Genomic DNA, 14,145 nt, shown 5'->3' with positions numbered 1-14,145 from the left:
CAGATCAGAAATAGAATTACTTGTTCCATATCATTCAAAGTTTACTGTACCAATGTCCAGACTTAACAGTAGGTGCTAACTATGTAATTCTGATGGCTCCATGTTTCAATAATGAGTGAATTTAATTATGACATCTAAAGATTAAGAAAACCAGAAGGTGGATATATCTTAAGAAAAGCTATAACTTATGTAGTATTAGGAAAAGGAATTTCAAAAAGAAAATTATCACAAAACTTTTACAGTTCTAGGTCTAATAAAATGCTAAACTGAAACATGAGGGAGTGAAGTAAAATGCCCTTCTCAATATTTCCCATGCTTAAAATGATTTCTGATGTCGGAGAACCAGCTATGGAAGGATCCAAATCTATCTAAGAACTGTGTTACTTTATGCTAAGAATCTTTCCAGTACAAAGCTGACAAATATTCCCAGCCATAATGATTTAATATGGTAGTTAAAATTGTGAAGTTGATCTTAGTAAAGACTGGCAAAGTTTCTACCCACTGAAAATAATAATAATTCAGGATCCTCTTAATCTTAAGGAGACTGAAAAGGTACCAAAAATTATGTTGCACTGAAATATTTATATATACATAGGTCACATAAAAACCTATATAATATGGACAAAAAGCTATAATATAGCTATAAAATTACATCAAATATCACTTTGACCAAAACCAAAAACACATATGGCCTACAATTATTTTGTCTACAGTCACCACTGGATTATAAATGTTAAAAATCTTTGGTAATATTTAAGTGGACATTTTTCAAGAATTAGGGCACTATTCTACCAGATGATACCAGGCATGCCTAGAGCAGAGACAAGGTTGCAGATTAACTAACCCATCTGCTCCAATGGTGAGGAGTAAAATATATTTTCTCTAAAAAAGTGTAAATATTAGAAATCCAGTGAACAGCTATAGGACTCTTAGCAGGTAAGAGCTGTGGATTTTGTCTAGTGCATTTCTTTTCACTTAATGAGAATGCAAAGAAAAGTTATGATTTTTAGAATAAATATGTAACACAAAAGTTTCTTATAGGTGTTATTTTAAATACTTATCTGTAAAAAGGAATTTTGATACACTACAATGGTTTCTGTAGATTATAATTCTTAATAAAATAAAAAAACAAATTACCAGAAGTTGGAGATTTGCAGCGATCCTCTGGGACTGCAGTCCCTTCACTAATATCACATAGACCTGCTAAAAAAACAAAACCAAAACCCAAATCACAATACAAATTTACGTAAGAGCAGTCTCATCCCTATTTACAGCACACATTTAACGACTGACCATTTTTAAAAAAGCAGATGACTGGAGCGTACTGGCCTTGATACCATTGTGCCTGTTAATCTTGAGACAGGAAATAGGAACATTTGATATTAAATCACCTCAAAATAATACAGTAGTCATCAGTTAAGCAAAAAGAAAACTTCCAAGATATAATTTGCTATTCTTCAAGGACATTAGACATAAAGTAGAACTTTGCTGAAAAACAGTAATTTGAGGGGCACCTGGGTGGCTCAGTCGGTTAAGCGTCCGACTTTGGTTCAGGTCATGATCTCACAGTTCATGAGCTCGAGCCCCGCATCAGGCTCTGGGCTGACAGCTTAGAGCCTGGAGCCTGCTTCTCATTCTGTGTCTCCCTCTCTCTCTGCTCCTCCCCCACTCATGCTCTCTCTCTCTCCTTCAAAAATAAATACCACATTAAAAAAAAATTAAAACAAAAAAACTAATTTGAGAGTATATGATGGACTTATTGGACTTCTCTTGAGGGAAAATAAGCACTTGGTAATAAGTTTGGTAATTTTTTACATCATAGGAACTCTCAACTCAAACTTCAAAGTGGTTTCCACTCAGTATGTCTCAGACACATGCCTTGAATATTTATGAATAATTAAGAAAATATTTTGTACCTCCACATTTACAATATTTAAAATATTGTACATTACTCCTCTTATAGGACTATACCTCTTAATAATTAAACCATACATTTTTAAAAGGAGCTCTAAAGAAATACTTTCTTTTCATAGATGTATATGAATTACATAGAACTTATCTTAGGGGATGGCCTAAATTCTTAGGAGAAACTGTAACAAGGAATTTTATGCTGTGGACAAGAATTAAAAGACATGGTAACATGCAGAGTAAACAATCAGTATGGACAGTAAGTTGTTTAGTGATTGGAATGAAAAGAATTTCTGAAAATTCTTTGAAAATTACAAACAAACACATGTCAAGAGTTTGGGATGGCTGGGCAACACACAAGCGGCTACATATCTAGACCTCAGAAATCAGGTATCATGTCAACATATGTACATGTGTGGCCAGTATCTACTTTGCCAATCTTTTGGTAAAAGACATAATGTCACAATTCAGTCACTAAGAAACCTTTTACAATAACATTTTCAGAGAACACAGAGTACTGAATTGGGTTTATAAAAATGTTTTCTATTTTGAATTATATATTTTTCTTCATTAAGTAGGAACTTTTTGAATGATAACCAGTTTTTTTTTTTTCTTTTTACACTTATTACACTAATTGTTCTGGAAAAACAAAACAAAACAAACAAAACCCAAAACTAGTTTTTATACTTCAAAGATGATGGATGTAATAGGTATGAATTTAATCTTTGACAAAATATTTGTTTATATAAATGAACTCCTTTAAAAATGTTTTTAATATTTATGGGGACATGAAATCTGAAGCAGGCTTGAGGCTCTGAGCTGTCAGCACAGAGCCCTATGTGGGGTTTGAAGTCACGAACCACGAGATCATGACCTGAGCCGAAGTTGGACGCTTAAATGACTGAGCCACCTAGGCAGCACTTTTCAAAAATTTTTAAATGTTTTATTTATTTTTGAGAGAGAGAGAGAGAGAGAGAGAGAGAGAGAGAGAGAGAGAGAGAAAGAGAGTATAAGCGGGGGAGGGATGGAGAAAGAAGGAAACAGAATCTGAAGCAGGCCCCAGGTTCTGAGCTGTGAGCACAGAGCCCGAATGAACTCTTTTTGATAAACACTAAAACAACAGGTCTTTATTATTTTTTTTTTTTTTAAATTTTTTTTTTTTTCAACGTTTATTTATTTTTGGGACAGAGAGAGACAGAGCATGAACGGGGGAGGGGCAGAGAGAGAGGGAGACACAGAATCGGAAACAGGCTCCAGGCTCTGAGCCATCAGCCCAGAGCCTGACGCGGGACTCGAACTCACGGACCGCGAGATCGTGACCTGGCTGAAGTCGGACGCTTAACCGACTGCGCCACCCAGGCGCCCCAACAGGTCTTTAAATAGTAGTGATATACAGAAACAATCTAAGTGTCCATGTATGGATGAATGGATAAAGAAAATGTAGGCTTTATAAAAATGTGGGGGATACACACACACACACACACACACATACACATTCACACACACAATAGATATATTCAGTCATAAAATAAAATTTTGCCATTTGTGACATGGATGGATGTCAAGGATGTTATGTTAAATAAGACAGAAAAACAAAACTACTGTATGATATCACTTGTATGATATAGTGGAATCTAATCCTGCAACCCCCAAAATCCCCCAAAACAACAATAAAAAACAAGCCTATATATACAGAGAAGAGACTGGTGATTGCCAGAAGCAGGATATGGAGGGTGGGAGAAATCGGTAAAGGCAGTCAAAGGTACAAACTTGCAGTTACAGAATAAATAAGAGATATAATATACAGCATAACTACAGTTAGTGATACTATACTGGATATCTGAATGCTGCTTAAGAGTAGATCTTAGGGGTGCCTGGGTGGCTTAGTCGGTTAAGCGTCCGACTTTAGCTCAGGTCATGATCTCACAGTTCGTAGGTTCGAGCCCTGAGTCGGGCTCTTTGCTGACAGCTGAGCCTGGAACCTGCTTCAGATTCTGTGTCTCCCTCTCTCTCTGTTCCTCCCCCACTCATGCTCTGTCTCTCTCTCTCAAAAGTAAACATTAAACAAAATTAAAAAAAAAAAGAGTAGATCTTAAAAGTCCTCATTATAAGGGAAAAAATATTTTGTAACTATGCAAGGTGATGAATGTTAACTAGACTTACTGTGATCATTCTGCAATGCATACAAATATCAAATTGGTATGTTGCAAGCCTGAAACTAAAATAATGTTATATGCCAATTTTACCTCAATAATAGATAGTGATGATAGTAAACTCTAATATACTCTAGCACTACAGTGAGCCTAATACTGAATAAAAATAATCAATTTTGAAATTTTAAGCCTTCCATTCCATCTGGCTTAGGGTAAAAGTCAAAGTCCAACCCTACATTAATTGATATATGTGATCCTATGGCATATACTATGTGACTATGGTATATCATTTAGGTTTATGATTTCTACCTACCAATATCTTTATGGGTATTTACTCTGCTATCAGATGTAGTAGTTATCCTTGAAGGACAACAAGCATAATCATGTTATTCAGCATTCTATATCTACTGAGGCACGCCACAGAAATTAGTAGTAGGCTATAAATTGACCCACTAAATAGATACCACGGTTTAGTCCATGGATTGGCAAATGTGAAGGCCTAGACTGGTTTTAGGGCCAGCTAAGCAAGGATGATGTTCTAATTAGCAAAAATAGCAGTGGAAGAGATTTGGCCCATGGGCCATAGTTTGCTGACTCTGGTTTAATCAATCTTGCAATTGTCAAACTGAACTAGGTTGCTTCCATCTGCTCGGTTCATAAAAAATATACATGGAATTCTTTATCAAATATCTGATTAACTTCAGGAAACATTAGGTCAACAGGCTGCCATAAACCATTAACGTAGTTACGAGATTAAAAAAGTAACACTGATTTTTCGTACTGTTAGTGAATTCTTGTTGATTTCAATTGACAGTTCTATTTTCAATATGCACACAAGGCATTTCAATATGCACACAAATCATTTGAGAATTCTGACTGATTTGTACATCAAATTTAATGACTTATAAAATATCTGACCTTTGAAAACTTGGAAACTGTTTACAAATTTTCTTCACAAATTCTCTTGAGATCTTTTTATTACCTTATTACTGTTTATTACCAAGGTCTGTTTTGCATACATAATGTAGCTTAGATTTTCATTTCTCTTCATTATTTTTCACTTTCCAGAAACATAAATAATTTCTCATGAAGAGAGTGTTGAGAAACAAAGTTATTTAGCTCTACATTCTGCTTTTCAACTATCATTTCAACTGATCCCTAGAGTCTTAATCCTTCCTTAATTGTATTTTCATTGAAACCAAACACTTTGCTATTTCCCATTTTTTGAAAACCTGCCTATATTCAACACAGTAGTTACTGATTTATGCAACACTTATTATGCATCCTTGATTATATCCCTCATTTCTTATATAGTGTTTTGTTTCTTACAACACACACATGCACAAAAATATCAACTAGTATTACTAGGCTCCATAGCTATTTCTCTTTTTCTATCCTACTGAGAATATTGAAGACTTGAAATTAACTATAACTTTGTAGCCCAAATCTTCATTTTCAGAGACACTTCTCCAAAACTTTTGAAAATATGTTTCCTGAAGTCAGGAACAGCTTCGTCCCTCTAATTCCCTTCTTTATAATTATCAACTTCCAAGACTAAGTAACTTATTTCTCATGGGTCTATCATGTTCACATCACTATGCAGAACTTATTAGGGTTTAAAATTATATTCAGAACAGAAATTTCCCTTTTGTATCCTTCACGGAGTCAAAAAGTGGTCAGCAAAACATGACACATACTAGCCTGTTTCACTTTTGTTATAATTAAGACTTTCAGCAGACATACACAGGTGGTTGAAATACTTTATCACTACTTGCCCCTGTAACAGCCTCATAATTTTTATTATGAAAACACTGTACATATTTTAGTTATGGGTTCAACTATATTTTAATACAGCTGTAAAACCCTTAGACAGTAATGCCTATAAAATAATTTCATCAGTGACACCTTGTTATGAAAACATATTAGAATCTACTAGCATTAAAACATTTTTCCAAACTAATCTTTAAAAAAACTAGAAGAACCTGGTGGTATTTGGGCTATACTTCCAGAATATATTATAAAACACACCTTTTTTGCAAGAATATAATTTTTATCAATGCAGTTAAAGAATTTTAGTATCAATTATCTCACATTTAATTTTATTTGAAATATAAATAATTACAGTATTTTAGAATTAAGGCATAAATATCCTTAAAATGTTAAATCACATTTTAAAATAACTTTCTTTTAATTTTATTTAATACATAATCCTAAATGTTATTACTGCTGAGCATAAGTATCTTAAGATGACAAAAGAAAAATTCAAATTGTTCTCCTGTGCCTAAACATCAAATAATAATATAAATAATATTATAAGATTTACTCTAGAATAAAATAAGATGCAATAGAATTTAAGAAAGAAATATTTTTGAAATCAGACGGTAAAACTGGTTTCTATCCTTGGATTAGTTTAGGTATTTAATTTCTGGAAATTTTATGAAACTATGATGAGGTATCAGGAATAAGATAAATGAATTTTAGGAGCAAGTTTTTACTTGCTCTGTGGTAAAACTGCCAAAAGTACTTGTCTTCTCTACCATGACAATGTTTTAACTTTCTAACATTATAAATATATATTAGTCTAAACTAAATATTAGTTTCTTTTGCTTTATTAAAAAAACTGGATTCGGATGCAAACATTTCAATGGCTATTTTCACATACATATTATAGATGAATTCAAGTAACGAGGACAAACATTTAGATATGTAATTTAGAAATATAATGCTGTTAAAAGCTCTTTTAAAAATAAATGAGAAAAAATGATTTTACATACAACAAACAAACATGCTGTGACTTAACTGATATGGAATAAATAACTTACTTAAGGAAGAACGGAGTTTTTTCACAGATTCAGAATATAAGCTAGAAAGGCCGCACATGCAAGAAGTCACAATCAGCCCACCTTAGTGAAGCAATGAAAAGCGAAGAAGAAAAAAAAAAGGAGACAAAGATACTAGAATGGTATGGTTGAGAAAATTTCTGCTGAAGATAACGCGAGACAAAATGATCACACACAAAAACAAAAATGGAAAAGAAAGTTCAACCATCAAGCTAAAGTGACAGTAAGGTCTATATCCCACCACCTTTTTCTTCTTCTGTCACGAACTGTGATAAAGGTAGCACTAGCTAATTATGTCATGAGAGCAAATGAGAAATGAATCTCAGGGAGAATTTTAATTCGGAGAGGCCGAGTTATAAGTATATATGTGAGCTTCCCAGTGTTCCACTGCACACTGGCATTCTGCAAACGGGCTAAGTCAGCTAGAGATATGGCTCCCCTTAATCCCTGGTCCAGTGGAACAGGTCCTGAGGAGACTGGAACCTGTAGGTCAGTAATTGCTGCAGGCCTCACTAATATACCCCAAGTGCCAGAGATCCAATACTATGGGGGTAAAAAAAAGTGAGGGGGTGAGGAGTACTGGTATAGATAACCAACCAGACATATGAAAACATTTAAAATTAGACTACTTATGCAGAAAACACAAAAGAGTCCTACAAAGAGAATTCTTAATGGGTTTGGGTTTGCACTGAATCAAGGCTACCTAAAACACTGTATTTTCATAGAATTCAAATTCACTTTTGCATTTACATTTTTTTCACATAGGAAATGCTCCCTCTAAATTAAATAGTTGGAACAATGAATTTTTGGTCTCACAATACCAAGTAATAAAAGGGGCAAAACTTTGAAATTAACTTTTGTTCCACAATAATGAGACAAATTTTCATCTCATAATTTAGCTGAAGAAGCTTGCCACTGTGGTTCTTTTCCAACATTAATTAAAATCCTAAAACAAAAGCAAAATCTAATAATAATACAAAACAAAGAAGGCTCTAAACTTTTACTAGTTTTTGACAGTTTATATATATAGACTAAGTCAGACAAGCTATTTATCTCACTGAAGTACTTATATTCACAGAAGTAGCTTTAGTATTTATAGAAATCCTAAAACTCAGGACTTTTTCTTTATACCTCCTGAAGGTTGTCGAGATTTACGAGGAGACCGGGGTTCTCTCCGATAAGGATCATTGGAGCCATATAATTCAATAGTGCCCAGGTTGAGGAGTACTGCTTTCTGGAGGTAGTCTACCATAGCAATGCCATTACAATTGCCAAAAACTACCCTGGGAATAGGAAAAGAGCAAATACTTTAGCATAAACAACTATAAGGATACGTACTTGTAGTCTTGAAGGCTGAAAAAGAAGAAGGATGGGTTTTTCACAAAATTCCTCTCTGAAACTGCAGACTATCAGAGGCATGGAAACACAGGTTACACATTACGTATGCCTTCTCATGGAACTGTACAGATCTTCTGCAGACATTAATGATTACAAATCAATATCATTAAAAAAGAAGTTGGCATAGGAAGTGAAACATGATCATAGTCATAAATCCCTATCCTAGGAAATGTGACATGTTTTTTTGTTTTTTTTTTTTTTGTTTTTTGACTTAAGGGCATTTTGAGCAGCTCAAAAGTTGTGGTAATCCCTACAGTCAAGAATAAAACTAGAAAGCATTAAATGTTGGAGGTCTCCCTTTGGAGTATTCCAAATACCTTCCCAATTATAAGTCAGGAGCTACAAACCAAACAATTATGAATAAAGAAATTTTACTCTTTTAAGATGTCTTAAACCAGGAGTTGAAAACTGAAATGTATATAGGGAGGGGCTTTGTAAGTAATACGAATGGGCCAGACAAGGGCTGGAGTGAACTGGAGAGTGTATGACCCATCTAAAGAGAAAAAGCTTCAACTCCATTTCTGCTGATGACTGTTAAGGAGGAATGGAGACATGGGCCAGATGATCAGGTTTTTCAGTTGAAGTTCTAAATATGGATTGCATAGTAAATTATCTTGGCAAGTAGTTCAAATGTCAAAAATATACAAAAAAGGGCTAAATGGAATGTTAACTGTGAGCCCAATGAGCCTGTGATCAACTGATGTGCAACTTCCTTTAAAACTTCCTACTAGTTATTTTTCTTATTCCCTCCTTCCTTTATGGTTGTGGGCAGTGAAATATTAACAAGCAGAGGTTTGTGTTCTCATATTGTGGGGCAGCAAACCAAAGACATGAGAGAAAACCAGCTCAGACTATAGCCAATTTTAGCTAGGTATACATCTGCAAGAGACAGACTGAGTGATGACAGAGGAGGAAGAAGAAAGATCAATGAGTCCCTAGGACTACATCAAGGAGACCCACATACCAGTAAATGGCCCTGGGACTGCACAGTGAGTGTGTGGCTTCTCTGATACCACAGTGCTGATTTTTAAAAAAACAAAAATACTCTATGAGTCTACCAAATTATAGTAAAAAGTAAGTCTAATTAATACTAAATACTTGAAGGCATGAATTGATAATACACCTGCAGTATAAATACTTCAATAAACTATTACTATGGTTTTACAATTTATACAAGTGAACTTTGAAAGTAGCAAGAAGACATTATATAGGTTTGATTCAACATTTACAGAATCAGCTTAGCACAAAGTCTTCTGAGTTCATGTTGTTAGACCTCCATTATACTGAGTATTAATAAGGAAATCACTTCTGAGAGTAGAGCCAGGAGATGGTATATTGACTTCAAACCTTTATCCCAATTCATTAGGAAGCAGTATAAGCATACTCAGAGTAAATTATCTGAAACAGAATTATATTCCAAACAAATGCTGAATTTGATCTGAAATTAAAGTTATACAACTTTTTAATTGATGCTATAATGAAGATCATCTTTTCTATTTTTAAAAATAAAAGAATGTATGAGAAACACATAAATTATACTCACAATCCATAGGAAGAATTGACTGCCAGGCTGGTTATTTGTTGTGGTGGTTCTCCACTCACCCACACCAACTGAATAACTAGTTCTGTCTGATAACCTGGAGACTGTTTAAGTGGTGAATTTTTAACTCTGTAATAAAGGATAATATATTACCTTTTAACCCATCTTCAAGTATCTTATTAGCTCATGTAGCTATAAAGTCATGCATAAATAACTATACAAAACATAACTTTATATATGAAATTGTACTAAACACATGAAAAAAAAAACAAACAAACGAATCCTGTTCTCTAGAGGCATTTAATGTGGTTAGAAACAAAACCCGTATGTGAAAACAAAAATAAGAAATCATATGTAAGTTCCCATTATAAATTCAGGGCTTAGAAGTGGGGAGGGAGAAAACGAGAATGAGTAGGAAGGGGAAGGAGAAATGGGGAGAAGAATGAGGAGAACGAGAAGCCCAAGAATTAACAAGAGGGGGAAAAAATCCAGTTAGAAAAAAAAAAAAAGGAAGTTAGAAAAGTACCTAAAAAAACGGGGGGGGGGGGGAGTAAAAGTATAAATACATAGGGCACCTGGGTGGCACAGTTGGTTAAGCGTCTGACTCTTGATTTCAGCTCAGGTTATGATTTCACAGTTTGTGGGATTAAGCCCTAAATCAAGCTCTGCACTGACAGCAGGGAACCTGCTTGGGATTCTCTCTCTCCCTCTCTCTCTCTGCCCCTCCCTTGCGTGCTTTCTCTCTCTCAAAATAAATAAACACTTGAAAAAACATAAAATCAAGCTGTAAATATATGGCTTAATTAAAAGTGGCCAAAACAAAATGAGTTAAATGAGTAAAAAAAAAAAAAATTGTGAGAAATTTATTTTTGTGTGCATGACACTTTAACGATTAAAAAAAAATGTACTCTTTGAGTTTTGATTGCAGACTCTTTCCCCAATAGTTACTGAATAGGTGTTCAAAATATATTGCTTTTGCAAACATATGCAAACAAGGAGGAAACCCTTAGTCAAAGATTAACAAGTGTGGAAGTTTGTCCACAGTGGAAGTGTGTGTAGTAACAGTGAGAAATCAGTACAGCAGGATAGGCCAGGGTGACAAGTTAGAGGGTCTTCAGCGCCTCACTGCAAAAGTCTGATATTGGTAGAAAGAACTGAGGGCTTTTGAAAAGCTAGCATTTAAGTCCTGGCTCTGCCATTTTCCAACTATCTTCTTATCTAAAAAGTGGGAATATTACTACCTAATCACAGTACAGAGACATTTTGAGTGGCTATGAAAGAGCTGTCAATGGTCAAATTACACAAAAGTAATATATTTTTATTATTTTAAGGAATTAAAAGCCAAACGGAGGTTTATAAGAAATACTTTGGGAAGATTAATTTGGTGGAGATTTATAAGATGAAGTAGGATCGGAGAACAATTAGGAAGTACCTGTAATTCTGAAGTAAAACAGTAAGAAAAGGTAGATTTGGAACATATTATGAAGTAAGAATTGAAAAATGCTTGTAAACTCCATGAAGGCAAAAACCCTGCAGTTACTTTTAACACTAGCACAGAAGAGGCACTCAATATTTACTGAATGAATGAATGAGCTGAAGGTTCATCAGAGGTAGATCACGGGAGAAAAAGAATACAGAGTGATTGTAAGTTAAGGAAAGGAAGGAAGGCATGAAGGAAAGAAGGAAGGAAAGAAGAGGAGAGAAGGAAAGAAAAAGAAAAGAAAGAGAAAGAAAATAAAATGTCAGAATGAAGAGCTAGTTTTACAGGAATATGCGGTAAGTTTGAGGTGATGGTAGGATTTTCAAGTGAACTACTAGTAAAAAAAACAAATGTATTCCCAAGCCTCACTTTATTGAGTAAATTCATACAAAATTTTTTACAGTACCTTGTTACACACATGTCAGGGGGAGTGAGGGAGTGGTTTCTGAGTCGGAGACTTTCTAAGGCATACAGTTACTTAAATACCATACCTTTAATACACGTACCAGGAAACTTCAAGTGGATTTGGAAGATAACATTTTTTTTTTCTTTAATGTAAGTAATTTATTTTTGTGGGTGATTACTATTTAAAAAAAAAACTACTTTGACTTTAAGGTGAGAACATTTTTTGATTGCTAAGACTCCTCCAATAACTGCTCTTGTGAAACTTAAGCAAAGCCTGGTTACTTCAGCAATTTTTGAGGCTTCTGCCTTGGAGGGACAGTCTCATGAAAGAAGGAAGGGCAGAAAGAAAACTACGCAATGTTAAATCTCCTAATACCAATCTCAGAGGTAAGGATGCCTTTGAGTCATTTAGTTGATACTTGTAGTGAAGAAGACTGTCACCCCTGGTCTTTAGGGTGTGTTAGCCAAATTTTACGGTAAACATGAATCACTGAGGGCCCTCCAAATATGAACCAAGTTACAGTTGCTTTTCCCTATGCAAAGTCTGTAAGGCAATACACTCGGAACTGTATGCTAGCCGAGGCAGAAGTTCTGGCTTTTCTCAGGGACGTACCCCCTAATCAGTAGCAGCCGTCCATCTCGAGATAGAAATGAAGACAGAGTATTTTTCTGAATAGAAGATTCTGAGTGTGTTATTTTCTCATGTGAATTAGGTAAGCTTCAAAGAAGTCGAACCTAATTACCTCATGCCGGCATATTTAATATGCACATTAAATCAGAACCTCAAGAGCAGAGCAAGCATTCACGGATAATATTACAAGTGCGTATATGGGCACATTTAAAACTTCAGTGATAAAGACACACAGAATTCATGGAATTCTTAAACTACTTACAAGAGACCAAAAAAAAAAAAAAAAGTTATTAAGCAAAAATAAGCCACGCAAGCCTGCTACAAAATCCCTAATTGGTAAAAAATTGGAAATTGGATCAAGTAATGACAGGATAGGTTAGATTTAAAAATGCAAAATGAGGGGTGCCTGGGTGGCTCAGTTGTTTAAGTGTCCAACTTCAGCTCGGGTCATGATCTCACGGTTCGTGGGTTTGAGCCCCACTTTGGGCTCTGTGCTGACAGCTCAGAGCCTGGAGCCTGCTTCAGATTCTGTGTCTCCCTCTCTCTCTCTGCTCCTCCCCCACTCACGCTCTCTCTCTCAAAAATAAACAAACATTAAAAAAAAATTCAAAATGAGGGAAAAAAATGCAAAATGGGGATGGGTGGGTGTAACATTTTATGTCTATAATGATTACATGCAAGTTATTTTAATGATTTTAATATATGTAAATTAAGGTTTACTTTTTAAAGACAAGGGGTTGAACCTTTGTGAAAAGCTCCATAATTTGTACAAATGTATTTTAAATGTCAAAATAATGTTTGGAGGCTTTGCAGTTTCAATTGTTTATCTGCTTTGACAAATAAACCGCAAAAGCACAATTAAAATACTAAAAACATAAATTTTATTGGTAAAGGGAATAAATCAAATAGCTTTTAAAATGATTCTTCAAAGGAACAAGTACATACAAAAACATTTTGTATAAAAGACAAACAAAAAACTCGGGGCACCTGAGTAGGCTCAGGATAGCTCAGTGGGTTAAGTGTCCAACTCTTGGTTTCAGCTTAGGTCATGATCTCACAGTTGTGAGTTCAAGTCCTGCCTGAGGCTCTGTGCTGACAGTGTGGAGCCTGCTTGGGACTCACTCTCTCTCTCTCTCTCTCTCTCTCTCTCTCCCTCTCTCTCTCTCTCTTTCATGCTCTCTTTCTCAAAAATTATTTAAATAAACTTTAAAAAGCAAAACGAAACTCAGTATTAGTTATTTTAGTATCAGTTTAGTTAGATCTCTGACATTTAAAAACCGAATTTTGGGACTGTGGACTAAAACAACATGAAGTTACCAGAAAACTATTAAAAAGAAAAAATGAGGTATAACTCAAATTGCCTCCAAAAGCACTAGTGAATATGTTGATTTTAGACAAAAATCTCAAAACTCTGCCACCAAAAAGGTTACCAAAATAAACGTCAAAGACAAATTGTACTATACAGGCTTGTAAGACTTACATTTAATAAAAGGCTGGAGAAATACACATTAAAATCAGAAGAGCATTAATAGAAATTTTACAAGTTTAAGTTTAAAGCAAAATAGTACTGAAAAAGTAAAAGGGAAGAATGTAGAATTCTGTATTTCCAAGTCTCATTCTAGTTAAACATGTGCCAGAACCACAGCAAAAAGGAATTGTGTGCATGTATGTACATGAGAAAGAGAAAAAACGTGAGGCCTTTCTAAGAAATGCAGTTGCTTAACCTCGATGCTTGTATGTTTTCGATCAGATCAGCATTTCTCATTGCTGGCATCAGCTGCCTTCTGAGC

At 34.7% G+C, this 14,145-nt stretch overlaps 1 protein-coding gene across 4 annotated transcripts in view; it reads right to left on the bottom strand.

Annotated features, from left to right (window-relative positions):
• Nucleotides 1–14,145, bottom strand: part of STXBP5 (syntaxin binding protein 5) — a 173,152-nt gene that overhangs the window by 57,365 nt on the left and 101,642 nt on the right. For all 4 annotated transcript variants that reach the window (XM_045499950.1, XM_045499948.1, XM_045499949.1 and 1 more), the window contains exons 17-19: nt 9,843–9,968; nt 8,033–8,184; nt 1,138–1,203 (exon numbers count right to left, since the gene is read on the bottom strand). In XM_045499950.1, coding sequence (XP_045355906.1) covers nt 1,138–1,203; nt 8,033–8,184; nt 9,843–9,968 — 344 coding nt within the window. The remainder of the gene's footprint in view (nt 1–1,137; nt 1,204–8,032; nt 8,185–9,842; nt 9,969–14,145) is intronic.

This window comes from Leopardus geoffroyi, chromosome B2 (assembly GCF_018350155.1).
Source record: "Leopardus geoffroyi isolate Oge1 chromosome B2, O.geoffroyi_Oge1_pat1.0, whole genome shotgun sequence".
In the NCBI taxonomy this organism is placed as follows: domain Eukaryota; kingdom Metazoa; phylum Chordata; class Mammalia; order Carnivora; family Felidae; genus Leopardus; species Leopardus geoffroyi.
Note: the sequence above shows the minus strand (reverse complement) of the source record. Positions and strands in the feature narration are given on the sequence as shown.